Source organism: Aotus nancymaae, unplaced genomic scaffold (genome assembly GCF_030222135.1).
Source record: "Aotus nancymaae isolate 86718 unplaced genomic scaffold, 86718_ANA_hifiasm-v0.15.2.pri h1tg000067l, whole genome shotgun sequence".
In the NCBI taxonomy this organism is placed as follows: Eukaryota; Metazoa; Chordata; class Mammalia; order Primates; family Aotidae; genus Aotus; species Aotus nancymaae.
In genome coordinates, this window is record NW_026988482.1 from 21,764,631 (window position 1) to 21,791,008 (window position 26,378).

The 26,378-nt window shown below is 59.8% G+C and overlaps 1 protein-coding gene and 1 long non-coding RNA gene across 10 annotated transcripts in view; one reads left to right on the forward strand and one right to left on the reverse strand.

Annotated features, from left to right (window-relative positions):
* The window catches only part of NBEAL2 (neurobeachin like 2), a 29,982-nt gene extending 4,922 nt beyond the window's left edge, over positions 1-25,060 (reverse strand). For 2 of the 9 annotated variants that reach the window (XM_064367011.1, XM_064367019.1), the window contains exons 1-38: positions 24,817-24,900; positions 16,092-16,180; positions 15,875-16,003; positions 15,690-15,771; positions 15,474-15,595; positions 15,262-15,344; positions 13,532-13,617; positions 13,148-13,430; positions 12,892-12,998; positions 12,287-12,367; positions 10,811-10,894; positions 10,304-10,402; positions 9,233-9,834; positions 9,020-9,152; positions 8,815-8,934; positions 8,272-8,593; positions 8,036-8,118; positions 7,823-7,915; positions 7,417-7,591; positions 7,157-7,290; positions 6,617-6,776; positions 6,277-6,379; positions 5,966-6,128; positions 5,717-5,875; positions 5,358-5,517; positions 5,115-5,200; positions 4,450-4,965; positions 3,619-3,836; positions 3,360-3,519; positions 2,983-3,120; positions 2,531-2,890; positions 2,295-2,444; positions 2,011-2,168; positions 1,723-1,847; positions 1,502-1,637; positions 838-998; positions 423-739; positions 226-321 (exon numbers count right to left, since the gene is read on the reverse strand). In XM_064367011.1, coding sequence (XP_064223081.1) covers positions 226-321; positions 423-739; positions 838-998; positions 1,502-1,637; positions 1,723-1,847; positions 2,011-2,168; positions 2,295-2,444; positions 2,531-2,890; positions 2,983-3,120; positions 3,360-3,519; positions 3,619-3,836; positions 4,450-4,965; positions 5,115-5,200; positions 5,358-5,517; positions 5,717-5,875; positions 5,966-6,128; positions 6,277-6,379; positions 6,617-6,776; positions 7,157-7,290; positions 7,417-7,591; positions 7,823-7,915; positions 8,036-8,118; positions 8,272-8,593; positions 8,815-8,934; positions 9,020-9,152; positions 9,233-9,834; positions 10,304-10,402; positions 10,811-10,894; positions 12,287-12,367; positions 12,892-12,998; positions 13,148-13,430; positions 13,532-13,617; positions 15,262-15,344; positions 15,474-15,595; positions 15,690-15,771; positions 15,875-16,003; positions 16,092-16,180; positions 24,817-24,867 — 6,324 coding nt within the window. In that variant the 5' untranslated portion in view covers positions 24,868-24,900. Of the gene's footprint in view, positions 1-225; positions 322-422; positions 740-837; positions 999-1,501; positions 1,638-1,722; positions 1,848-2,010; positions 2,169-2,294; positions 2,445-2,530; positions 2,891-2,982; positions 3,121-3,359; positions 3,520-3,618; positions 3,837-4,449; positions 4,966-5,114; positions 5,201-5,357; positions 5,518-5,716; positions 5,876-5,965; positions 6,129-6,276; positions 6,380-6,616; positions 6,777-7,156; positions 7,291-7,416; positions 7,592-7,822; positions 7,916-8,035; positions 8,119-8,271; positions 8,594-8,814; positions 8,935-9,019; positions 9,153-9,232; positions 9,835-10,303; positions 10,403-10,810; positions 10,895-12,286; positions 12,368-12,891; positions 12,999-13,147; positions 13,431-13,531; positions 13,618-15,261; positions 15,345-15,473; positions 15,596-15,689; positions 15,772-15,874; positions 16,004-16,091; positions 16,181-16,806; positions 16,913-19,739; positions 19,880-24,816 lie in introns of those variants that run through there. The other 7 variants (XM_064367013.1, XM_064367017.1, XM_064367012.1 and 4 more) reach the window with 7 other exon arrangements.
* LOC105707525 (uncharacterized) lies at positions 4,100-6,139 on the forward strand. The gene is made up of 3 exons (XR_001105095.2): positions 4,100-4,471; positions 5,351-5,483; positions 5,961-6,139. It is a non-coding gene; the product is annotated as an uncharacterized LOC105707525 (long non-coding RNA).
* Positions 25,061-26,378: the final 1,318 nt, after the last annotated feature.

The following is a 26,378-nucleotide window of genomic DNA, read 5'->3' on the forward strand; positions in this document are numbered from 1 at the left end:
GGTCACAGGGGAGCAGAACAGACTTCCTGAAACAGAGGCCAGGCGGGGAGGGAAAGGGAGTGAGGCTGGGGACCTCTGGGGGTTGGCAGGGAACAGAGGCCAGGTCTTCATTGGCACACCTACCTAGGACCAAGCTCAGGGCTTGGCCCACTGGCAGGTACCTACACTTGGGGGAACCAGGGACTGACAGGTCAGAGGGGCAGGGGTACAGAGTAGGGCCCTCACCACAGGGTACTGAGACAGGTCATTGTAGGTCCGCCCCGCAATGGTGTTGAGTTGCATCAAGTACTCGAAGTTGGATATCTCACGCTGTACCCATTTCTGGGGACAGGGACAGACAAGATGTGAGCCATTTGGGCTGTCCATCACTGTCCCCCAACTCAGGGTCCCGACTTCACTTCCCTCACACTCAGGGCTCTCACCTGGGTAAGGCCTGAGACACGCAGCATCTCCTGGGGGGAGCGGCTGCTTAGGTAGCCTTGAGAGGGGGGCCGCAGGCGCAGGAGCCACGAGTACACCTGGTTCCGTACCTGGGTGTGGGATGGGATGGGGCCGGGCTGGGGCCTGGATGCCTGGCTAGGAGATGAGGCTGGGGTCGTGCCCACCTTGCATGGGAAGTTGAGGAAGTAGTTGGCCTGATCGATAAAGAAGAGCTCAAGTGCTGAACGGCGCAGGTTGAAACGCCGCAGGTGGACCTCGCGCAACTGGGCCAGCGGGCGCCGGAAATCATAGCCGATGCCTGTGGGGAGGAACAGCAGGTACAGGAGTCACTCACCCCCGCCCCTCCCAGACCTCAGCCATTCCCTGCCATCCTCCCAACCCAAACCAAGGACGCACCTTCCTCAGTCTCCACACGCTCAGTGCTGCCATCATAAAAGTACACATTCTGTGTGGTGATCTCCAGCAGCCCTGGGACCACCGCCACAACTGTCACCAGCTGGCACTCAGCTGACAGCACCAGCTTCTCACGCTGCTCATCCAGTTCTGCTGCTTCCATCCTAAAGACCAGCACCCATCTCAGGCTCTAGGCTCTGGAACCCCCTTCTTCACAAGCCCAAAGGGCATCCAAGTGCCATTGAGTCATGAGGTATATACTCTTGTGACTCCCTGAGATGGGGAGGGACTGCCTAGTGTCTGAAACCTACTGGTGCCAGCCCCTGTTCCTCACCTGCCACCCACAAGGCTTCTGAATATTTTGCCAGGATGCCAACCCTTGTCCCCTCCTCCCCTCACCCAGCCCCTGCCCACTCCCTTGGTCCCCTTCCCAGTCTGGTTTGTGTTTCTCAGTGCTGTCCTCGGGTGCCTGGCTGTTAAAAGAGCAACTCTCAGCCCTGTTAGGTGACTCTCCCGCCCCCCATCTGGCTTTGGACAGTCCCTCCAGGGCAATGTAGTCAGGCAGCGGAAAAGGACACACTCAAGAAGTCCATCACAGAGGCATGCGCACGCTGGAGCAGACCCCTTGCCCTCCTCTCCAGTCCAATCTCTCCAGGGCCCCACTCACGGGGTCTCCAGCGCAGCCAGCTCCTCCTCACCGAGCTGGTCCTCCTGCAGCTCCTCGGGTGGGGTGCTCACTTTGGCCTCTTTGGTCACTGCCAGAGGCAGTGAGGCCTCTTCAGTGGGTGTCAGGGGAACCTCGCCTGCAAGGGGTCAAGGGTACTCAGCCAGAGCAAAGCAGGATGGGAGAATCGAGATGGGCGGACTCAGCTCAGCACACTCCCTCACCCAGATTGTCGCGGAGGGCACTGGCTTCCAGGTGAGGGTCGAAATGATGGTTGGGCACCAGCTTCAGACGCATGCGTGAATATGTCTCAGCGCTGGACAGTTTCCAGCGGGGGGTGGGAGGGTCTCTGCAGAATGTCCCCCAGGTCATGGGTGGGTAGAAGGCTATAGACACCCCATCCCTCCCTGGCCCCACCCCAAAGGCAATCTGGGGCTCCAGGTGGCTCCCCCCGGCTCCCTCCCTCCCAAGCTCCACCCATCCGCAGTGACCCCGCCCCAAGCCCGGCCCACCTCAACGCCCAGGCCCCACAGGGGCTGGACAGCTGGCGCCACAGAGCCCCCCAGTGCAGCAGGGCCGTCGAGTGCTGCGCTGCCCGCTGCTTCAGCGCTGCGGAGTAGCGCAGCCCCTCCAGACGCGCCCGCCTCTGCGCAGGTTCCAGCACCAGCTCCTGGGGCAGGGAGAATAGGTCAGTCCCCTGGCTGCTGCCTGTCCTACCCCCATTTCTCCACCTCGTCAGCCGTCCCCTGGGCGCATGTGTGAAGCAGCTTCCCGTCCCCCATGCCGGGTAGCACACCTGGAAGGCCCGACGACTCTGGGAGCGCTCCCGCTGGCGCCGCTGCCCACTGCTCATGAGCATGTCATAGCAGGCGTTCCAGAAGCCGGACATAAGGTCGTGGCTCTTAGCATACGTATCCATTTCGAACTGGGACATGGTTGGCTGCACCTGGAGGATTGGGCAGGGAACGGAGAACAGTGCTCGATGTGGGCCCCAGCCCCCACTCCTCTTCCTGGGCCCCCACCTCCAGGCACCTGTTTGTCGATGAAGTGGCGCCATTCGGGTGTGGCACAAAAAGCCTGGAAGTCTTCAAAGAAGGTGGGGCTGCCATTGGTGGGTGGCAGGGAGGGCAGTCCCCACTGCAGTCCCAGCGGCTCGTACGCACGATCTAGCAGCGTGCGCACCAGCGGCACCAGCCAGGAGCAGCGCTCTGTAGCTGCTGCAGCTGCAGGTGGGGGCCCTGCCTCATCGGCGGCTGACTCAGAGGAAGAGATGTTCAGTGCCCGCCCCAGCGCAGCCTCCAGCTTGGAGAGAACGTAGCAGGCCTCCTCGCGGCGGGCTGGCACTACGGTCTGTAGCAGCATGTGCAATTTCACGTAGGCCTGGGCATGCAGCTGTGGGTGCAAGGGGGATGAGCGGCACCCAGCCACTCTCAGAGCTCCCGACACCTCCCACGCCCTTGCCCCCATGCTCACCCTGTGCTCACCTGTGGGTCTTCCAGCAGGATGTAGCCAAGTATAAGCCGCAGGCCAATCTGTGCCATCTCACGGAGATCGGCTGTGCCATTGGCCAGGTGGGGCCAGGCTTCCAGGCGATCAAGCAGGCTGCATACACCTTCAAAGAGCTGCCACAGATGACAGGTTCCCAACAGACATCACCAGGGGAGGCCAGGAGTCCATGGAAAGGGAGCAAAGTAGAGTCTGAGCTGGGGGCCAGGTAGGGTTTGTGCACACAGGCAAGTCACGTGCATTCATGCTCATGCACCCACAGCTGCACACTTGTACCCACCCACCTCCCAGACCAGACGCCTGCTGGCTTGCGTGAACATGAGTGTTCATGGGGCTCACGCCTGAGAGGTAGCACCTTCTCACTCCACAGCTCCTGGTTACCATGGCCTTCAGCACACAGGAAGTCCTGCAGCAGACGCAGCAGCCAAAGCGCCTGCTGGGTGAGGCTGGCCAGGACCCCTACAGGGGCCTCCTTGATGTCGGTCAGGGCTGACTCCAGCATCATCTCCAGGAGGCTGGCGGGTAAGTGAAGAACTCAGGGGTCTACCTGACGGTCTTCCTTCCTTCCCCCAGGGCTCCCTGAAGCCCCTACCCCTCCACACTTGCCCTCTCACCTGCGCTTGATGCAGTCTGGTGGGCGCACAAGTGTGGCTGAGGCCCCCAGCTGGGTGAGCACCGAGAAAACCTGGCCACGCTCCCGCCAGGCAGCCTCATCGCTGCCTTCCACGCCTCGCCACGTCACTGAGAACAGCACGTTGGTGAGCAGGTTGCACAACTCTTCCTCAGAGGTTTGCTGTGGGCACAGATGGGTGGTGTGGGTGTGGCTTGTGGGCTGCGAAGGGAGGGAATCAGGCTGATGTCCACCCATCCCCGCTCAGCACCCCTCCTGGGGTGGCCACCCAGGAGGCAGCACATTTGGCTAAAAGCCAGCCTGGCACTGAGGGCCTGGAAGAATGGTATAGGGGTCTCAGCTACTGCCTGAATTCCAGGGGGTCTCAGCTACTGCCTGAATTCCAGGGGGTCTCAGCTACTACCTGAATTCCAGGCAGAATCCTGGAGTCTTGCCAGACTTGCCAGAGGAGATAAGGCAGTTCACATAGAATGAGCAGAGGCCCATCCCTAAACCCAGAAGCCCAGGCAGGGCCGTTGGAGTTTGCCGCCCTTAGACCCTGTAAGGTCTCTGCCCTACTGGCTCTCTTGAAGGCCCTTCTGAAGCCTGGCTGGTGTCACCCACTTATGGCTCGTCATGACTTGCCCTGTTCCAGGAGCCATCTGGGAACACAACTGCAGATGAGAGCTATGAGGGGACAGCAACAGGCCCGACCCGCAACTGCAACCTTGGTCAGACAGAGCCACACCTTTGGAGAGGCTACACTGCCAGCCCTGTGTACCAGAAGTGTCCACCCTTGGGTGCCATGTGGTGGCAGAGGGTGGGCCCACCTCACCTGTGGGTTGCTGGTGTTGGAGGTATCATCCCCGCTAATGATGGGCTCTGAGAGGCTGCCATCCTCCAGCACATTGGAAAGGCTGGAGCTGTGGCGGCCAGGGGCAGCAGGAAAGGGCCGTGGCCCATCCAGTGGGGAAGGAGTGCCCGGCTGGCTGGCTGGAGTAAGAGTCCCACTGCTGCCGCCACCACCAGTAGTGTTGCCTGAGCCTACACTAGCCCGTTCCAGGCCCAGGTCAAAGGGCGTGCAGAATGGGGAGAGAGCATGGTAAAAGCCGTCAGGGTCAGGGCAGGGGGCCTCTGAGGGCAGGAAGACATCAGAAGGCTCAGCAGGTAACTCAGTGGGCGGCTTGGGCGGGGCTGGCTCGGGGGAGGTGGGTGGCTCTGGGGAAGCAGGAACGGGACTGCCAGCCATGGCAGCCTCCAGGACATACAGCCGGGTCAGCACATCCTGCCAGCCAGCCTGTCGTGCCAGAAGCCGCACTGCATCTGGCTGTCCGTAGATGAGGTGGAAGAGCTGCAGGCCAGAGCACAGCAAGGGAAGATGCATCCAGAGACCCCTCATGAGACCCTCATCCAGAGACCCCTCATGAGACAGGCAAGGCAAAGGCCAGAGGGTAGAAGCCACCCTCCCCAACCTCCAAAGCTTTTACCTCTTGTGCTCACCTGGCGACAGATGTGTAGGCGAACGCCGAGGTCAGCCTGGAGGGACAGCTGTACCACAGCCAGCAGATCGGAGAGGTTCAGGCAATCTGGGAGGATGGGTTGCGAGGGGACCTGAGGGACCGACCCCACCAGGAAGGGCAGGACCCAACCCTGGCCCCTATGCCACTACCTTCCTTCTTCCCACCTGCCTGCCCTGTTTTTCTGACACGTCGCCCCCTCCACTTGGCCCTAACCAGGTTGTACCTGCCTCCAGGAACAGCTTGTAGAGGCCCTGGCAGAGCTGGGGGGAAACAGTCCCCTCAGGCAAGCAGGCAACTAGACCCTGGAGACCACACTCCCGCAGCCGGAGGCGCTGGCGGCTCCGCTCAGGTAGCCGCTCATTCTGCTGCAGTCTGCGCAGGATCTGTGTGGGGTCATCAGGGGACTGTCATCATGGGGAAGGAGTTACTACTGTAGGAGGGGAAGTCACTGTGCAGGTGTGTAGCTCAAGAGGCTCTTGAAGGCAGCTTCATCTGCTGGCCCAAGGCCTGCTGTGCCTCCCTGGACCCCAGGCAGGGGCCCCAGTAAATGGGATGCCAGGGGAAGGGGTGGGCTGGGTGTACCTTGCAGACTCGGTCGGGCAGCAGGGGCAGTGACCCTGGCCTCACCAGCAGGGCCAGCAGCACTTCGAGGTTCCCTGGCTCCAACAGAAAGATAGCCAAGGACTCCTGTGCCAGGGAGCCCTGCAGCAGGGCCAGCAGCAGGTCCAGTGCACCCACCACCTGGAGATGCAGGGTCTCACACTGTGACAGGACCCCACACAGCCCACAACCCCCTCACCCAAGCCTCACCCTCCCCAACCTCCAGTCTACCTGGCCATCATCGCCCGTGGCCACCAAAAAGCTCAGCAGGATCTGCATGACCTGCACGTCATCGGCTGAGAGGCTCCGCACCAAGAACTCCTTCGCCAGGCCCAGGAGGGAGGTCTGCACGGTGCGCAGGTCGTCAGCAGCCAGGGGGCGCTCCCGCTGCAGGCTAGCAGGTCAGCAGGCACCAGCCAGGTCACAGAGAAAGGCAGGGAGAGAGAGTGGGTAGGTGAGTCAGAGGAGTGTACTGCCCAGTCCCCAAGGCCAGTGGCCACTGTGTCAGCCTCCCATGGCCCATCTGGTCCCACTGGGCTCACCTGTAGTGGGTGCGCAGAGCATCTAAGATAAACTGGACGCCGTACTTCTTCCGCAGCTTCTGTCTGTGCTCCCGAACTATGCTGGACATGTACTGGATGTGGCCTGAGCGGGCATGAGCAGGGGGGGCTCAGGCCACCAGGCTGAGCTGGGCCCTTCAGATCCTCCAGGCCAGGGCTATGCACCTATCAGACTTCCAGGGCAGAGTCACAGTCCCCTCACCACACCATGGCATTCTGGATTCCTATCAGGTGAGTCCCTCAGAGCCCCCAGAGCAGGGTTCTAACTTCTCAGTGCTCAGCTGCCCTGTGGCTGGCCCCTCACTCAGGTCCTCACACCTACCGAGGCGCACGGCAAAGTCGCTGAGGGTCCAGAGGTGAAAGTTGAAGAGCAGATGCTGGTAAAGCAGGTACAGGAGGGGCCCGCCGCCCTCTGCTGCCACCTGCTCCATCAGCAGCTGGGCAGACATGAGCACATTCATGTCCATGGCCCAGCTGGGGACCTGGGGTGGGACAGGAGCTGGAGTGAGGGCTCAGGCTCTGCCCGCCTGCTGTCTGAGCTTCTCAGCTGCCACCCTTCCCTGCGCAGCCATAACGGCCACAAACATGGCCACCCACCTGCTCGGAACCCTTTAGGGCTTCCTGCCGTCTCTGACATGCAAGTCCCTGCCTGCTGTGCAGGTCCCTGCCCCAGCCTGTGCTGGCCCTTTCCCCAGATCCTCCAGGCCCAACCCTGCTCAGTCTTTCAAGGCCCCACTCAAGCATCACCTCTCCCAAGAGGCTCTCCCAGACTGACAGGGCAGCAGGTTCCCCAACTCAGTCCCCTCCGTCAGACAGGCTGACCATACCCCTAATCCTCCATGCCCACCCCACCAGGCCCCACCTTTCGCAGGAGGGCCCCAATGATGGCAGCCCCCTGGCACTGCACCAGGCTCTCCTGGTTCACCACATGGCCCTGAAGGAAGTTCCGCAGCATCAGCAGAAAGGCAGCCACTGCGTTCCTCTCCATCCGTTCCTCTGCCGGCCACCAGAAAGGGGACAGATGTGCATCAAGGGCCTGCCAGTGGCAGGGAGACCTTGGGCACCCCAACCCCCACCATGCCAAGATTCTCTCCCCACAACATGGGCACCAGGGACACTTACCTGAAGATTTACCCAGTGGGAGAAGCAGGCCCTGGGTGTTGTGGCCAGAGGTCAGTTCAGGACCCACAAGGTCATGCGTTTCAGCTGGACCTGCCTCAGCCTCTTGGGGCTGTGCAGCCACTCGCTCCAGCAGGGGCAGCAGGGCACCCATACCCCCCACGCAGTTCACCACATCCTGGGGGATGGGGGATGGCGGTGAGGGGGGCCTTCCAGCCAGTTTCTTGCCCTACTCCACCCCAGCAGACCACCCAGAAGGGAATTTTTGCTCTCTCGAGCTGGACTGTCCAAACCCTCCCCAGACACAGCGCAGCTCCCCAGACACAGCACAGCTCCCCAGCTGGCTCCAAACACACTTGTGCCCCATGCTCATGCCTCCTGCACGCAGCACCCACACACGCTCACAGACCTTCACATCCCAGGTCTCCACTCTGTGGCCCGTCAGGCGGCCATCGAGCCCATGACTGGGGGACAGGTCCAGGCAGATGTTGTTCTTACAAGCCTAGGGATAAGGGAATGGGCAGGCGGCCAGGGCCTGAGGGAGGAGGGGGTGGCAGGCAGAGTGTGGGAGCTGGGGAAGTAGCACAGTCGAGCCAGTCGCTCCTCCAGGGCCCCCAAATACCTGAGGTGAGTAATGGAGGAGCAGCTTGGTGCTGAGCTCATGTAGCTCCCCCTCAGGCTTGAAGGGTGCCATCTCATTGGGCCCTGCGGGGTAGTCAGGGGGCTTCAGACCTTGCCGGGCCTCTGGCCAAACCCTGTCCAGAGCCTGCCTGATCAGAGGACAGACCCCCAGAGATGCCTTCTCCCCACTGGACCCCTAGCTTCTGGCCTGGGGCAGAGGTGGAGGGTGCTGCATACCCAGGGTGCACAGGGTCCGCACAGCCGCTGCCTGCAGGGCTTCATGGAAGATGGCCACAGCCCCCAGCTCACCCTCCAGGGAGGTGGGGCTGCCCCACCGAGTGTCCTGGGTGCCTGCGAGGGTAGAGTTGATGCTGCCCTCCTGCAGGGGGGCCACCAGCCCGGACCCCCAGCCAAGCCCCGTGGAGGCTGGGACTGACTGGGAGCGGGTGAGGGCGGGGTGACTGCAGGCCAGGGTGGCGGGGACTGGTGGTGTGGGCAGCCCTGTGGTGGTGGTCGTTGTGCGGTGCCCAGCAGAGCCGATACAGCAGGAGGAGAAAGGCTGTGGGGCCGGGATTGGGGGAGCGGTCAGTTCGCAGCAGAACCTGGGGCTCCACCTACATCCAGTTCCTCACAGTGACCCCCATGGCTGCACGGACCCCAGCAGCTAAAGTCTGAGGCCTGTGGGGGAGCATGGGACACAAGGGTTCCAGCCACACGCGGCCCACTGTGTTCCAAGTCTCCCCACCTACCCAAGGCCTCCCCAAACCTTGCTTGGCACACCTCACTGAGGGAGGGGCAGCGAAGGGGTGCCGTCTTGACAAGATGGCCGTCTTTGTAGACATGGACCAGGTTCTGGCTGAAGGGCCGGCGCCCAGGCACGTGGATGATAGCCACGCAGTGCTGGAACAGAGGCCTCACATTAGGCCATAGCTGGGACTCAGCAGCCCTCTCTCTACTGGGCCACATGAAAGGGATAGGGTCTTACCCAGGCAGAGTCGGCAAAGGACACTTCGGGCAGACTCATGGTCAAGTACTCCTTCCGTGTGCACACAGCCACCACCAGGGTCCCGGCTGCCGTGAAGAAGGCCTCAAACCCTGAGCCGCTGCTGGTGAAGAAGCTGGGGGCAGGCGAGCCAGTTATGTCTGCTTGTTCCTGCTCACCCCGGCAGGAGGTCCCTGGCCCCTGGCAGTCACCCACCTGTACAGCTGCTTTCGCTGGAGTGGTCGGGTGGGGGCAGGGGTAGGTGCTGTATCCATAGGGTGCAGACAGAGCCAGGCATGAAAGCTGAAGCCAGGCCCTGGCCATCGCTGTACAGGGGGTACCATGATGCCGGCCATGCTGGGCTTGAGGTCAAAGTAGCACAGAGCGCGTGCAGGACCCTGGTGCCTGGCCATGCCTGATAATGCGCGGATGACAGCACCTGCGTGCCGGGCCTTTCCAGCCTCAGCTCCGCCTGGTTCCGAGTCCAATCCTAGTGGGGGGCGCAGCAGGTGACGCAGCTCCATGGGCCTTAGTGACACACGGCCCAGTGCTTGTAGCAGTGCCAGCAGCTGCTCTTGGCAGCGGGCCCCCAGGGCTAGCCCTGTGCTGAGTGTCTCCAACAGGCACCCCACCAGGCCCGCCTGCACGCAGGTGGCACGGCTGGCAGGGCAGCTGTCACAGAGCCACCTGAGGCGTTGTGCTAGGAAGAGCCGCAGCTCAGCGGTGGGCAATGACGGCAGCCACTGCACCAGTACCAGTACCGGCTGCTCGTTGCAGATTGGTGGAGGTGGGCACATGCTGTGGTCACCCTCCACTGCCTGTGGGTGGAGAGAGTGACAGTCCCTGGTCAGTTGTCAACTGACCCCACCCTGGCAACAGTGGGACTTTCTGGCTCCATTTACTTGCCTACAGCAGTGGTCAACAACATGGTCTACCCCATCCCGCCTACAGGTTGTGTGTGAGGCTCAGGAAAGTCAGAGGGGCACGGATGACCACCACCACTACCAATAGTCCTGAGGCACTGTCCTCAGCCCTAGTTTTCAGCCTGCGTTGGCCTAACACCTAACGCACGTTCCTAAGATAATACTGGGGCTGGCTAACAGGCAGTTGCTTCCAAGACCCCAGGGCCAGAATCCTCATTCCAGGGACACTGACATACATGGCCAGGCCACACTACATACTGGCCACAGTCAACACGGTCCCCAAGATGGAGAGCTCCCCATCTGTGGTAACCCTGACTCAGTTCTGGTTGCCTTTGGAACCCTGGTCCCAAGCCCCTTCCCTCACCATGTTGAGCAGCTCTTGCAACAGCCGATGGGTGGGGGGACCATGGCTCTGCAGAACTTCCTGCAGGTGAGGGTAGCCGATGCGTTCCTTAAACACCTCCTGTGTAAGGTAGTATGGGGAAGAAGTGAGCATACCCATGGGCTCCAGGGCAAACTCAGACCTCCTGGAAACCCTGGAGGGGCATAATGTTTTGGGGTCCCCTTGTGTGGCTCTGCCTCTGGGTCACAGTGCTGGCAGGGGGTGGGCTGCAGAGGGATGGGGGGACATGAGTCGGTCTCAGAATGCTGTAGATGGCAATGGGCCTACAAGTGTCCATTCCCATCCAGCCCGCTCTGGTAGAGGATATGCAGCTCCCAGTTAGCCTAGGGCAGGGCAGTCACCTCCCAGGTCACTCGCTTTGCTCCAGGGAGCAGGATTCTTATAGCCACCGGCCAGGCCTGTTCTGGGGACGTGGTCACTGGAACTCCGCCCCACACCCCTACTAAAGCTGTAGTGCAGCAGCCTCACCTTGGCCGAGGGGGAGCCACTCATGATGCAGGTCAGCACTCTGACTACATGGACTGCAATGGCGTCTGTGTCTTGGTCCAGGACCTTGGGGTGGGGAGGGGCCATCAGGAGAGGCAGGGGCCAGAGTATCACAGCTGACAGCCCCCTGCAGTAAAAAAAGGTGCAGAGCCAGGTACCCCAAGGCATGTGGCATGTGCTGGATCAGCAACTCTGTCAAAGCACCAGGCCTTCTACTCCTTGCCCCAACTGCTGTGACCCTATCATGACCGGGGGCTGTCTCTGAGCAGCTCAGCAAGACCCACTCTGACAGAGGCCTGGAAAGAAGCCAGGGCTGGGAAAGGCCTCGCTGGGACAGATCAACAGTGGACATTCTCACTGTATCCTCCAGTCCCCCTTTCTCTAGTGGAGTTAGGGCCCCAGCTCCGACCTGTCCCCCCAGAGCTGGACACATGAGTACAGACATGCCAGCAAGTGCCCCATCACCCACAGTGATTGACAGGGGTCAGGGATTTAGGGACAATCAATCACAGGATGTTAGAACCAGAAGAACCTTCGAGACCTTTAAGTCCCACCTTGCCTCTTCCCCCTAGATCCAGGCGGGGACACTGAGGCTCAGCTTGGCTGAACCTGACAGCCAGAGGCATGCTGCTGTCTCCCCTGCCCCATCCTGAGGGGGTCAGGGATTGGGAGGGTTTGGAGAGTTTGTCAGCAGGGACTAGGCCATATTTGGCTCCATGGGGACTTTGGTCCTGGCTCTGCCTGACTCCCTGAGTGATCTCAGGCATTGGTCTTCCCCATCCAGGCCTCAGTGTCCTCATTTGTGAAAACAGAGAGGAGTCACTTTGCCCTGCCTGCTTTGCAGAACAGACTTGCAAGCGCTCAGAAAATGACCATGTGCAGTGAACACATAGGGTTACCTCGTGAAGACAGAGGCAGGGTAGGGGCTCTGGAGGTTGGGACCCACAGATTGAGGCTCCAGAAAGGGTGCTCACTATGAAGCTGCCAACTGACACCCTATAGCCTCCTACAGCCCACATGCAAGGTGAGCCAGGGAGGGCATTGTCAGGGGCTGGGGGACACCTGACCTGCTGAGGGTGGGTACAAGGATCTATAGAAAAAAGTGGCCCCATGAGGGAGACCCCCATCTCTGTGAGTGGCTACAGCCAAATCCTTGAATGTCTGGGCTTCTGTCTCCCCTTCTGAGAAATGAGGTGGGTGGTTGAGTTTCGAAGGTTCCTTCCAGCTTGGCGCAGCCAGACCCCAACACCCAATCAAACACCAGGAAGGGGATAGACCACTTCTGTCCTGTTTCCTAGGATGGGGACTTGGAAGGCAGGCGAGACAGCATGGAGGACCCACACCCATTGCTAGGCCACACCAGGCCTTACATCTGCTCATTCCCCCAGCTATAGTGCAGGAAAAGCTCAAAGAGGGAGTCCCAGGGGGTGTCTGAGCTGGTCAGCCCCAGGGTGGTACCTTCTGGACATCGGGCTCAGTCAGTAACCGGGTAGCCAGGTCACTGTCCCCCTCAGGGGGTGCCCGGGCCTGCAGGTACAGCTGTGGGGAAGGGGGAGGCACGGGGTAGAGGAGGCAAAGAAGAGAGAGGAGGAAGATGGGAGAGGGCGGAGTTAGACCAGGACCAGGGGCAGCTGCCAGGTGCCCTGCCCGGCACTAGGGAAGAGAGGGTGCTGAGCCCCCCTGTGCCCTGCTCAGATGGGCAGTCGGGGGGATGAGTGGATGGGGAGCAGGCACTGCATCTGAAAGCAGCGGCACCCTCGACTAGCCCCTGTACTTGGGGCCAGGGAGAGGAAAACAAGGCGCCAGAGCAGCTCCCTCCCTTCCATAACAAGCCCCTGCTTTTGTGGGGCACAGAGCTGTGCTGAGCCTCAAGCCCAGTCCTCTAGAGGCCCCAAGGGACAGGCCCTTGTCCATGCCCCAGACCCTCCCACTGAGGCCATCCCAGCAGCTGCAACAACCGGCCCCGTTCAGTCCATGTTTGCTCAGCAGCAGCCTGGCACCCATGTGTGGCTCCCCTAGCCTCTGGGTTCCAGACCCTCACCCCCAGGCTGGGCCCCACCCACCTTGCTGTTCTGGATGAGGCGAGTGAGATGTTCAAAGCAATTGTTGCTGAGGAAGGTGGCTTGCAGCACTGGCCGGTCTTCACATGCCAGCATCGTGGGGATGGCATCTGTGAAGGGTCAGGGGTCAGGCGCTGCCCAGACCCCTTCAGGCAGCCTTAAACCTTCCTTCCCATGAGCCCAGTCTGGCCTTTCCATCATCACTTGGGCTTTCCCTTCATGGTACCCCATCCCCAAGTGCCTGGGAGCCCATACCCACCAAGCATGCTGACCCGGAGGGTGACAAGGGCCTCTTCCGGGCCTGAGCTCACATCAGCTGGCCAGTCGGCATTAAGGACATGGAAGTAGCTCTCAAGCAGGGCACGAAGCTCGGGGCCGCGGGGAGGGGCGCGGCTGGCATGCAGGGCATGGACTGCACCCACCAGCGCCTCCAGCGCCAGCGGCACTAGGTGGGGATCCTGGGCTGGCCCACGGCCCCAGCCCCGCACCACACTCAGCAGGCCCTGCACAGAGCCGTCACTCACAGCCATCTGCCCGTTCTCCTGCAGGTGTGGGCAGAGATGGGCAGTGGGCAAGGGGCTCACCCAGCAGAGAGATACGGAAGGAGCCGCTCTCTGGCCCACAGGCTCACCTCCCAGCCTACCTTTCCTCCCGCGAGGACGGCGCAGAAGAGGTGGATGAGGCGCAGCAGCAGTACGGGAGGCAAGCGGTCTGCATTCTGTAGGCTCTCTGCGTAGGGGGTGTGGGCAGGGCAGGGCAATGTTACCAAGATTGCAGGGCTATAGGCCCAGGGGGCTGCACAAGCGTGGGTGCCCTGGGGTGGAGGGGAGAGGGAGTGGGGCCACATAAAAGACCCAGTCTGAGGTAGAAGAGCTGGCTCTGCCCTGGAAGGTCTAAGAAGTCACGGCTGTATGGTAGAGGGTCTGAAAGGGACACAACCTTTCTTTGTGGGACCAAAGGGGAACACAGCCCAGCCCTGAGAGTCTAGCCAGCTCCCTAGATCCTTAAGCCCCAAAGTGAGGCCCCAGTGGGAGCACATCCTCCCTCCACTTCCCCGTGGCGACCAGGGCTTAGTTTCTCAGATGGAAATCTCTTGCTCTCTCTGCCCCTGTGACAGTTGGCACTCCCAGGCCGTGCTCTGGGGACTCTGCTGTATCTACTATACTGATGCCACCTCCCCCCAGCCCATGCCTTTGCTGGGGACTTCTAGGGGCTTTCACAGCCTAATACGTAGGAGGCCTACCTGGCCCTGCGCCAGCAAAGCTGGACAGGATGCCAGGCCATGGACTGAAACCCAGAGGGCAGAAAGGACCAGCCCTGGGTCACATGTGTGGGGGAGGGAGAGGAGCAGGGCTGGGGCTTGATTCCGGTTGGATGGGTGGCGGGAGGCCTCCTTGGGGAATGGGCTTTTGATGGGAGGCCTGAGAATGCAGTTGGAGGGGAGAAGGCACAGCATGGGCTAAGACCCTGAGGTGAGGTAACTAGTAGCAGTCTGGGAATGAGAGGACAGAAGCCAGGCTGGGCAGCAGGGCAAGTGGAGAGAAAGGCTGTGGGAGAAGTAGGATTTCATCTTGAGGGTGTCAGGTTGACATCAAGGGATATGATGAGAGTAATAAAATCCAGTTTGTTTTAATAAGAGCATCCATGCCACGGGAAAATAAAGGCGGGGAGCTCCCCAGGGGTGCCTTTCCACCTGGAGCTCCTGCCCCCTCTCTAGACCCAGGCCCACAGCTCCATGGGTATCATTCAGACACTTAATGTCCCAATAGGCCACCACCTTCTCACAGCCCTGCCCACCTTCTTCCAGGCCATCTCCCACCTTGAGCCCATCTAAAGTCCTGGCCAGTCTGCCTCCAATGAGAGGAGAGAGGGGACAGGGAAGGAGGGTCACTAGGGAGAACAGGTTCACAGGACGACCTGTGAACAGGTGGCCATAGCTGTCCTGGGCATCAGATTCTCCGGCAGCCAGGGAGCAGCAGGTGGCGATACCTCTTGTGTCTGCAGGATGGGTGGAGACTGGGTGGAGGTTATGGGGACAAAGGGATTGGACCAGAGAGTTTTAAGGTGGTCCAGATCAGAGGAGGGTACAAGTGGCTAGAAGGATCCAGGAGATGAGAGGGAAAGAGGGTGAGAAATCTGGGTGGGCAGGTTGACTCCACCCCTCCACCTGATGGGAGGACCTCGCTGCAGCCCGAGATGTCCTTTCTCTTCTCTCTGTCCCTAAACCCTGGCTCCATCTTTGGCTCTCTCAGGCCTGTGTGCAGCCACCACCAAGTGGTTCCTGTGTATGCCAGGATCAAGGAACTGCAGGAAGGGGCCTAGGTTTGGGGGTGGGGCCAGGTGGGGCCCAGGGGGGCAGGGGCGGGGCTTGACCTTGGAAGAAGGCTCTGAATTCCCGGGGCAAAGCAGCAGGAGGGAACTTGTATTTGCTCTTCTCCTTGGAGCTGATGACTTCCCTGGGGAGGGGGAGGGGGGGTATGGGTGAGGCCAAGTACATTAGCCCGGATGTCACCCCTTCTTGGGCCCAGCACGGCTGTCCTCTCCCCTGCCTCCTCTGGGTTCCCTGCCTGTGGGCTGGGTCTCACCCACTGCGCTGGCGCCGCCAGGTCTGGTAAGGGTCAAAGAGGCCCTCGCAGAGAAGCAGAGCATGTAGGGCTACGTTCTCCAGCTGGGCCCCTCGGCCCTGGGGTAGCGGGCATCCTTTCAGCTGTAGGTATGGGGAGAGAGGGTTAGCCCTGCCATGGCTACTGCCTGCCTCCCCACATTCACCCCCTGCCCACCCCAGGTGGAGGCCACTTCACCTCTGCCACCAACTTGGTCAACAGTGCCAGCACCCGGGGTGCTAGTACCTGGCCCCGGTCTGCCTCTATGTTCTCCAGGTTTCTGGGGGAGTCAAGGATGAGAGAGCAATAATACACCATGCCCTTCCCCACCCCTCCAGCCCACAGTTCTAGGCCTCTGCTCGTAGAGGGGACAGCAGGGACACCTGCAGAGGATGATGAAGAGCTTGAGCAGCAGCAGGGCTTGCTCCAGGTCCTCCTGGTGCAACTGCTTGGCCAGCACATGCAGTGCATCCAGGGGCAGCAGTGGGATCTCTGCACCTGCCTCCTCCGGCCTGCAAGGAGCGGGGAGACACCAGTGCTGAGGACCTCTCAATCTCCCTGCACGGTCCCTGCACACCCACTGTGCAGATCCAGCCTCACCTTCTTGGCTCCAGAGAGGACAGTGAGATGCTCTTCTTGAAGGTACCTACGAAGGCCTTCAGCCACTGCTGCAGGTAACCCAGGTCCTTCTGTAGGCAGAGCAGGGGAATGATTGGGGGGCAGAAGGGGTGCAGTAAACAGTGCAGTAAACAGGGGATGCAGACAGAGGTGGAGAATGCATGGAGGTGGACGTAGGGCATGGACAAGGGGTTAAAGGCAGACGGTGGGTGTGGAGGAGGGGAGTGGGGAATGGGTGGGGGGAGGGGAGTGGGGGATGGGTGGGGGGGAGGGGACCACACTGGAAGGTCAGCATCAGAGAGTTAGGTACATACTGACCCCTCTTCCAGGCACCCCACTGCTTCTCTCAGCCTCCACTCTCTGCTCCCACCTCCCTAACGCTTGCAGTCCTAGGCAGGTCTGACACAGCCAGGGGAGGGGCATGAGTGGGATGTGGCTGTGGCCCTCCCCTGGCTGTGTCAGACCCGTGTAGGACTACAAGCGTTGGTGCTAGGGCTAGAGAAGGTGTCCCACACAGCAGCCACCCCCTACCCAGAGCCTTGGGCCGGGTTCTCATCTGCCATCTTCCCCGTTCCTTCCTTAGCTGTGGATCCCAGGACACATGTGTACCATTAGATAGGCAGACCCAGACGTGTGCACATCCTCATGCGCAGGCCCTGCCTTGCCCCAGGAACCTCCACCCACCCTTGCTGGTTACCTGGACCCCAGGCCCCAGAGCTGGTTCCATGGGCAAGAGGGGCAGTGGCTAAGCCCAGGTCTAGGCGCCGCTAGGAAAACTTTGGTGTGAACGGGAAACGTCTCCTCCGCCCCGGGCTAGGGCAGGAAGCGCAGAGTCACGGTGGGGGAGGGGGCCGCTTCCTCCCGGCAGACCGCAGGGATGTGGGGGGGCCGGGACACCCTGGGCCCCAGTGAGAGAGGCTGCAAGCGACCTGGCCTCTGCTGAGGGCGGGGCCTGGTACAGAGGGGCGGGGTCACCTGTCCTGGGTGGGGCTTGTGGGCCAGAGACTAGTTTTACAAGCACAAGGTCTGGACCTGGAAGATCTCTTATCCAGGCGAGGGTTCTGATCCTGCTGCTGCAGTACCCTTCACTGAAGGCACCCCCAGCTCTCTGACCTACGCCCAAGGCCTCAGGCCACAGGGGTTGTTGTGGAAGACTCAACCATACCTTTGTCCCACCCGCCTCCCCCTGCATGTCCTGGCTACCTCACCTGGATTCTGCAGTTCTCTTTGCTCAGGAACACAGCTGATAAATCCTAGCCTAGCCAGAATCTGCTCTAACCTCTAAGCCCCTCCCAGGGGATAAGGGTGGGTTGTGGCTTATACAGGAGCTCCTCCAGGCTGGCCCCATGTGGAGCTCCCAACCAACTGAGTCCAGAAAGCAGCCTTCTTTCCTAGAGTCAGAGAGGTGGACAGGGGGAGCTAGAGTGGAGAAGGATGAAGAGGCAAGGGACACACCATGGTCAGCACTCAGCAGGCCTGAGGCTGCTCCCCAGGGGCCATGGACTTCACACCCAAGGACCTCCAGAATTATCTTTGCATGGATGGCTAATTTTTGCAGCCTGTAGACCAGGTTTGAATGGCCCCAGGGTAAGAGGCCTGACCACAGCAGACCCAAGCCAGACCCACAAAAAAAAACCTAGGCAGAGCAGCCCTGGGGCATTGAAGTGCAGATCTGAAGCCCAGGCAACTCAGAGAGGTGCCAGGGCCACCAAGGTGCAGACCCACAAAGCCATCACATTTTGTCTGTCAGTTACATTTACTGACCTCTCCTGCTGGTCAGCCTTCTTCTCCTGACCAAGCAGCAGGGAGCCCCAAATACCCAGATACTGAGACAGCAGAGGTGGCCAAGGATCCTGGACCATTTCCTCTGAACCTCTCCCATTACAGATGGAGAAACAGCATGTCCCACAGGGGATGCCTTATCTACTACCTTGTTTTCAGTGTACCTTTGAGGATGCTGAAAGCCAGACCTTAGTTCTAGGCTAGGGTCACTCGTGATCGCTAGCCAGCCAGCCCATGCTGACCATGTGACCCCTGACCCCTGCCTCAGTGGCCCCACAGACCCCTGGCTACTTTAAAAAATGTCCCAATGCTGTCTTCCCCTCTTCTGCCCCCAGTCAAGCCAGTCACTCAAAATGTGAGTCTTCCTGCCAGCTGCAGCTCTACTGAGCACCTGAAAGCCCAAATTTGACTGTGTCTAACCCCTCCCCATAAAGGCTCAACTGCTGAGCCTGGGATTCCAGGCTGCTGGTCCAACCAGGACCTGCTTCTCCAGCTTCCGCTTCTCCCTCTCTGTTGTTCACATCCTCCTGTCCAGGCCTCTGCACACCCTATGCCCCACTGCCTAGTGTGAGTTGGGCTTTTGGCCACATGATGGCCTCCTGGTGGCCATCACCTTGATCAGCCCTCCCAGGACAGGGATGGGTCCCTCACTTTCTACACACTCCTGCTTTCTGTCCCCAGAACCACACCCTTGGCCTGTCCAGTCATATAAACTTTCAGCAGGTTGGGCTGAGCTGGGTTTAGGGCTGGGGCAATCAAGACAGCCTTCCTGGGCTCTGAGAGGGGATGAGGAGGTCTCCAAAGCACAGTGTTAGGCAGGGGTGGGGTAGCTGCCTGTCCTGCCTCCCTGGGTCTCACCTTTTCTCTCTGGAAGGCCTCAGGCTAGCTCTGACTGTGGCTTGAGACTGCAGTGTGTCGGGGCATGGGAGTCCCTCAGGGAGTCAGGGTCAGAAGGCAGAGAATGGCAGGGGACAAGAGCATGGTGGCAATGCTGCATGTGAGGGTCCAGGGCCTGGGAAGGGTGGCCATGATGCTCAGGCTTCCCATGCCCCTCTTGGAGACTCTGCCTTGGTCAGTCATGGGTCCTTTCTCCCTTGCCAGCTCTGAGCAGGAACACGGGTCAGGGACAGTCCAGGCCCTTGCCCAACCTAACTGGGTCAAGACCCCTATCCTGCCCCCAACTAAGGGTAGGTTGGGAGCAGCCACACCTGCCAAGTCCTCTCCAGGGCATAGGTGATGCTCAGGTCCTATGGCAGGGAGCAGGTTGTGGGAACCAGGAAGGCCAGTGTCCCTGAGAAGAGGGGGTCTCATGGTCACCTCCACAGTGACCCCAACTTATGGCCAACTAGCTGTGAGGGCACTTGAGAGTGCTGGGGATGAGGGGCTCCCGAGGGCTGCTTAGGCTCAAACAGTCTCTGGGTGGGCATGAAACTGCTACTCCTCTGGAATTCTGAAGTAACCCAGAGAGCTAAGGGCTGGTGGTTGTAACACTGGTACAACCAATGTGCAGGGGGCTGTCTGCCAAGGTGACAGGGATCATTGAGCTGCCTGACACCATGCTGCTCCAGACCCTGCCTGACATACCCCAAGTCCAGCACACAGTGGGCCTCAAGTAAGCATCCTTCACCATCACGGCCAGGTCCTCCTGGACCATCTGGCCGGGCAGCTGCACCAGGAGGACCTGGAGCACGTGATCAGCTAGTTACGTGCTCTATCACAAGCTCACATCTTTGGAGCAAATCCACAGTCTTCCCCGACATCTGAGGCCCTGCGTGGGTGGTGCCCACCTCACCTCCAGCCTCCACACCCCAAACCCACTGGATGCCCAGGCCCAAGGGCATTACTCACTGTCTCTACCCCAACTGGCTTAGCTCTCGTTTGCTCTGCTGGAATGCCCCCATCAGGGGCATTAACGCCCTTTGTAAGACCCGTTCCTGTCTTGTGCCTCTCACCAACCGAATCAGTGGTGAGGGCATGGGTTCCGGAGTCCAGTCCTCATTCTAACTCTCAGTAGCTTGTTACTTAACATAAACTTCTTTAAAACCATCGCTTTGCTTCATGGGTAACAGTTCTCCAGCCACAATTACCCAATTAGAGGTCAGGGTAAGGTGAGTGGAGCTCCAGATCCAGGGCTCTGGCCTGCCTGAGCTCCCTGAATTTCAGGCAACAACCCCCAGCCCCCTCTGTGAGTGACAGTAAGAGGTGTTAATGGACCCCAGGGAAGAGCTAGGAGCAAGAAGGGAGAGAAGAGCACAGCTCAAAAGTGGGTGACTCCTCTCAATTAGAGCTACCTGGGCGGTAGTGAGCACTCCATCTTCAGGGACAGACAAGCAGAAGCGGCACAGGGTGGGGTCTATGCGGAATAGCCTATCTCAGGCCTACGGGGGTCCCCCGATTCAGTATCAGGATGGGGAAGATAATGTCAAGATAAAGTGACTTCTGGCTACATCACAGGATTGGACGTCAGGCTTGGAGGACCTTAGGCCATGGGATGAAGCAGGGAGATGGGACTTTGCTGGAGCAGGGACAACTGAGCATAGTGGTCTGAGTGCCTGGGTGGCTGGGCACTTATCTGGAGAGGGGTTGCTGAAAGGGTGAACCTTCTGATCTCCATGTCACCCACCCTGCCCTGGGGCCTGATCAGCCCTTTGCACTTTTTTTTTTAAGCAAGGACAGCATCAATTTATTGAAATGAAAGCACACTCCACAGAATGGGAGCGGGCTCGAGCAAGCGGCTCAAAAGCCGACCATCCCCTTGTACTATCACTATGGAAAATGGAATTTCCTTCCAGGGTCCCCATAGTCCCCATAGTAATTGACCCTGTTTCTACGGGGACCCCACACTTCCCTATCAGCTCTCCAGTTGTCATAATAGCTCCAGGAATTACCAGTGCCTACCCCAATCCTGGGCTGTGTGCTCATCTCCCCATCACTGCGGGCCCTCCTCCTTCAGGTGCCTGGGTAACAGCACCAAGGAAGTGATTCCACCTTCCCTTTACCCATTTCCATCAGGTAAACTGAGGCCCAGGAAGGAATATGACCAGATAAGGTCCCAGTTGCCCAGGCTGGAGTACAGTGACATGATCTCGGGTCATTGCAACCTCTGCTTCCTGGGTTCAAGTGATTCTCCTGCCTCAGCTTCCCCAGTAGCTGGGACTACAGGTGCACGCCACCACATCCGGCTAATTTTTTGTATTTTTAGTCGAGACAGGGTTTCACCATGTTGGCAAGGATGATCTTGATCTCCTGACCTCGTGATCTCCCCACCTCTGCCTCCCAAAAGTGCTGGGATTACAGGTGTGAGCCACTGCGCCCAGTCAAGGCCTGGCCAGGCTTCTAAGAGGCAGTAGAGATCGTCAGTTAGGGAGAGGGTACTGGGGGAAGTGTAGGCAGGACGAGGCTGCCTCCAGCCTGACCTAACCTCCCTGGACCCTGTGAGGCCTCAGAGGCATAGCTGGATAGTTCAGCTTCTGCTCCCTTCTGTCACCTGAGGGTTTGTTCTGCCCTGACCTTTGTGACCCTGAGTGCCCTTCCACATTCAGTGACCCCTCACTCTGTGACTCTATTCACTGGGGGTTGCTGAACATCACTGCTGCTCCGGTCTGAACAGGGGCCACTCATCTGCATGCTATATGGCATTAACTGTCCAACCATCAGCCCATCAGATGCTGTCCCCAGTCCCCCAATACTCTCCTGCCCTTCCTGTGCCTTCCCTGGGGGAACTCTGGTGGGCTGAGATCATGAGTCCTCTGGATGAGCCCCCACCTGTCCGCCAGGCCGGCTTGACTAGCTCTGCCCTGCCCCCACTCCTGACAACTTGCTTCTTGTCCCACTGCTCCTGCTGTTCCTTCCTCTCAGCCCTCAAAGCCCAAACTCAGCCTCCTCTGGGGTGACTTCCTAACTGGTCACTGCCATGGGACCCACCTCCTCTATCCAGTCATTCAGCTAATATCCAAGGAGCACCTACTACATGTGAGGTCTGACAACTGTGGTATGACCCTGCCTTGGTTTCCCCACCAGGGCCCTAAGGAGCTCAAATTGAGTGAGGTCCTGGGGTGCTCTGCCCCTTCCCCTTTCCCTCAGCAGCCACCCACAGCCCCCTCCCTCACTATGAGGCCCCCAGTTGAGCTGGGCTCACAGGGGGAGGGGGTGGGTGGGTCTAAACCTGGGGTCTTTAAGGAAGAGAAAGGGCAGGAAGGGGTTACTCCCCCCTCTCCATCCCCACCCAGACCCACAACTGGGGAAACAGGTTTGCCAGCTGATGTCAGCTCTCACAGCTGAAGGGAGGGGTGCAGGTGTTGCTGACTGGGTTGCTGGCCAACTCAAGGGTCTCTAAACACCCTCTTTCAGCTCCACCCCTTACTTTACACTCCTCCTCCCCAAGTACACACACAACAGGTCCCTAACAGGATTTAAAGTCGCAAGCACTACTCCTCCCGGGGTTGGGGGTTCTGGGAGCAGGAGCAGGCAGGCAGGAAGGCGAGCTGGGAGGCGGGCGCTAGCTTCCTCTACCCAGACAGGCTGGCCCCGCCTGGCTCCTGGGTTTACTCTCACATCCTGGATTTGTTTGCCTGGCCCCAGGCTGCCCCCTGCCTGCTCAGGCTTCCAAAGCTACAAGCTGCCAGCCTATGCTCTATACATACCCTGTGAGGTGAAGAGCTCTGGGACTGTCCTGAGAGGACAGTCGGGGGGAGGGGGTGGCCATGTGCATAGCTCAGTAAGATGGGACATCAGGAGGCAACCGTGCTGGAGTCACAGTCCTGGGAGATACCAAGACACCCTCAGCAGCCTGCCACCCAGCCTGAAGACCTATCATTAACATCCCTCACACTCATCACCTGGTTTAAGCCCCCTTTACCTGTTCACACACCTAGAACCGGCCCATAGCTGTGGGGCAGTCAGAGGAAGAAGGACTAGGGTAGGCTTCTCTTCACACCCTCTGCTCCTTCACAGCCACTAGAGAGGGAGGCAGAGAGGCTGGGGCAAGGGAACCCAGTGGGGCCAGGGAAACAGGAGCCTTCTCCGGTCTGGACCAGCTATAATGGCTACCTCTCCAGAGTCCAGGAAGCCCCTGAGGTCAGGGCTGTGTCAGGTTTTTTTTTTCCTTTTCCTTTTTTTTTTTTTTTTTTTTTTTTTTTGAGACGGAGTTTCGCTCGTTACCCAGGCTGGAGCGCAATGGCGCGATCTCGACTCACCGCAATCTCCGCCTCCTGGGTTCAGGCAATTCTCCTGCCTCAGCCTCCTGAGTAGCTGGGATTACAGGCACGCGCCACCGTGCCCAGCTAATTTTTTGTATTAGTAGAGACGGGGTTTCACCATGTTGACCAGGATGGTCTCGATCTCTTGACCTCGTGATCCACCCGCCTCGGCCTCCCAAAGTGCTGGGATTACAGGCTTGAGCCACCGCGCCCGGCCTCCTTTTTTTTTTTTGAGATGGAGTCTTGCTCTGTCACCAGGCTGGAGTGCAGTGGTGCAATCTCGGCTCACTGCAACCTCTGACTCCCTGGTTTAAGCAATTCTCCCGCCTCAGCCTCCCAAGTAGCTGGGATTACAGGTACGTGCCACCATGCCCAGCTAATTTTTACGTTTTTTTTCAGTAGAAATGGGGTTTCACCATGTTGGCTCTGATGGTCTCGATCTCCTGACCTCATGATCCACCTGCCTCGGCCTCCCAAAGTGCTGGGATTACAGGCGTGAGCCACGACAGCCATCCAGGGCTATGTCAGTTTTACAGGCAGGAAGCAGAGGCTGAAAAGTCGAGTTTGGTCTGGGTTATACCAAAGAAGGACTCTACTCCATGCCTGGACTCCTGCCAGGGGCCTTGACCTCTCGCAACCTGAGCAGACTAAAGAGACTGTGGTCCTTCTGGCCTGGACTCTAGGTCTCTGGGAGACAGTGGACCGGCCTCCTCACTGAGGGCCAGCGAGTCTGAGCATGAATTCCCCCCAGTGACAAACTGTTCAGGGCACACAATGGTCCATTGTGCCCAGGGCACACCTGAGCCAGGAGCACGATGCCAGGCCGGTGCAGGGAGGGAGGTGCTGGGTGAAGGGGAGGGAGGTGTCACTCTGGGATCCCTCCCTGCTGTGGGTGCAGAAGGAAAATGGGGGACTATGTGTGAGAGACGGTTTCAGTGATACCAGGTTCTCAGCTGATAGGACACCTGAAGTGTTCTCTGAGATGGGTGGGGAGCTCAGGATGAAAGGGCCTCCCTCCATCCTTTTCAGACATTCCCCAGGGCCTCAACGCCCCACCCTCACCCTGGGCATTCAGAGCAAAACCTTTTCTTCCGCTCCTAGAGAGGTCCTGGGTCCACCTCCCAGAATGGGAGTGGGGTGGGTTCGTCTCAAGTCAGGGAGGAGCTTATCACAGCCTGTTCGTAGTGGTAGGGGAGGAGGAATGCAACTCAAGAAGAACCTGTGGTGGGAACATTCCCCTTCCACACACCCTCCCTAGTCAGCCCACACACCCCCCTACATCGGCCCACACTCCCAGAGCCATTGGCCACGACCACCCAATCGGGCCGCGCCCACGGGAGAGACAGCCGATATGCAAATTGAGACCCCCTCCCCCTAGCCTCCTGTCCAGTCTCCAAGTCTCTCCAGGCCTCAGTTTCCCCATTTGTAAAAAGGCGAAGTGTCCGGCCGCCTCGGCCCAGGCCACTCTCCTCTAGCAAGAAAGACTCAGGGTTCACGGTCCTGCTGTGGGGGTTGCTGTGAAGTGCACGACCGCGAGCTCTGTACCCAAGGTATAAGTGCCAGAGGCACCCGGCGGGTTGGGGGCACACACGTGGGTGCGGAACCGGAGCATTTCCTGCGCGCGCGCGTCTACGCGGCCACAGCGGCGCGGGGCACAGGTGCAGCAGGCGCGGGGCGCGCGAAGCTGGGGGCACCGCGGGTGCGGGCACGGGGCGGGGCGGGCTCACCTGCGCATAGTAGAGCAGCCACAACTCGTAGAGCCGCTCTGAGGCGGCCATGGCAGGGCCCGGCTCCGGCCCTGCTGCGCGCCACCTGTCGCCGCCTCCTCCGCGCCGCCCGCCGGCTGCCTTCGGCCAGGCCCATGGGCGGAGGGCGTCACTCCGGGGCGGAGCGGCGCGGTACTACTGGGGAAGTCTGCGGCTCTGGCCTCCGCAGCGCTGAGCCACCCAAGTCTGCTCGCTCCTCCTCCTCTTCACTGGCCGCCGCCGCCTGGCTTCCTGCACTTCGCTGCAGTCACCGCCGCCCCGCCTCTCCCGGGACCGTGCAAAGGGCGGCGAGTCTGGCAGGAGGAGGGGCCTGTGGGCAGGGTGGCCCAGGAGGGTGCCCCGCCGCCCCGCCCTACCAGTCCCACTGGCAGGGCCAGCCTGAGCCTCCGGGACGAGTGTCGGGGTGAGGAATTCCAGACTTTCCCAGGGTCTGCATCCGCCTAGGACGCAGCCCGCCTGACTGGAGTTGCCCCCATTCAGGGAAAGGTCGGCGGGTAGCGTGTGAGTGGCGAGGGTCCTTCAACAAGTAATAATGACTACCACCACCATGCAACCCCTGTGGCGCTTATCAAGTATCAGGTTCTCCTCTGTCGCTTTATGGGAAGACTGAAACGCAACTTTTGAGCTCTAGCTGTTTGTTGAGTGTGACGGCGCAAAGTCACAGAGCAGCAGGACTAGTCTGAAATACCTTCAGGGCAGCGGTGCCCTCCCAGATCCCAGAGAAGCTTAGACCGTTCCCACAGGTCCTCCTCCCTCCTCCAGGAAGCCTTCCCAAACGCTCCAATGGAGGGGCTTTCCCACCCTGCGACTCCAGGGCCCAGAACTTGCTTCACATATTATCTTTCTTTAACCTCAGGAGATGGGTGCCTTATGGTTCTGTTTTACAGATGGAGAAACTGAGGCTTTGGCCAAATGAGGACCACATGGGCAGCCAAGGGCAGCAGGGACAGGGACCCAGGCTTGACTGACTCTTTGTTGGGTCCCTGCCACCATCACCCCGTGCCCCTTTCCCTATGTCCAGATTATGAGGTGAGGGACCCCCTGGTGTTGGGCAGGGATCAGGCCCTTTGTTGGGACTGGGGAGAAGTTTGCTGGGCCCAGAGAGGTGCTACTGGTTCCAGGAGTTGACCAGTCTGGAGACTCCTAGACCTTGGGTGGTCAAGAGAACAGAGACCCTGTCCCATTTTGCTCTCCTAGTTTCTTGGGCCACACCTCCAGTCTGGCCTTTTCTCCTGCTCTGTCCAATCATAGCTCTGAGCTGAGGTTTCCTAAGCACCTCCAACCTGCATGCCAGGCCTTGGCAAAGCAACCCATCCATTACAGGGAAGAAGGCTTAGACAGACCCAGGTTAGTGAGGACAAGAGAGTCAGTGAAGGGAGGGCTAGACCTGTGGCCTGTGGCCCATGAGCCTCTGAAGAGTTGGAAGGAGAAGAGCGGATGCCCACCTGCAGCCAACCTGAGAAGGGAGGCCTCAGGGAGGGAACAGCCTTACTGAGAAGCTAGTTATCCCCTGGCAGTGGAGG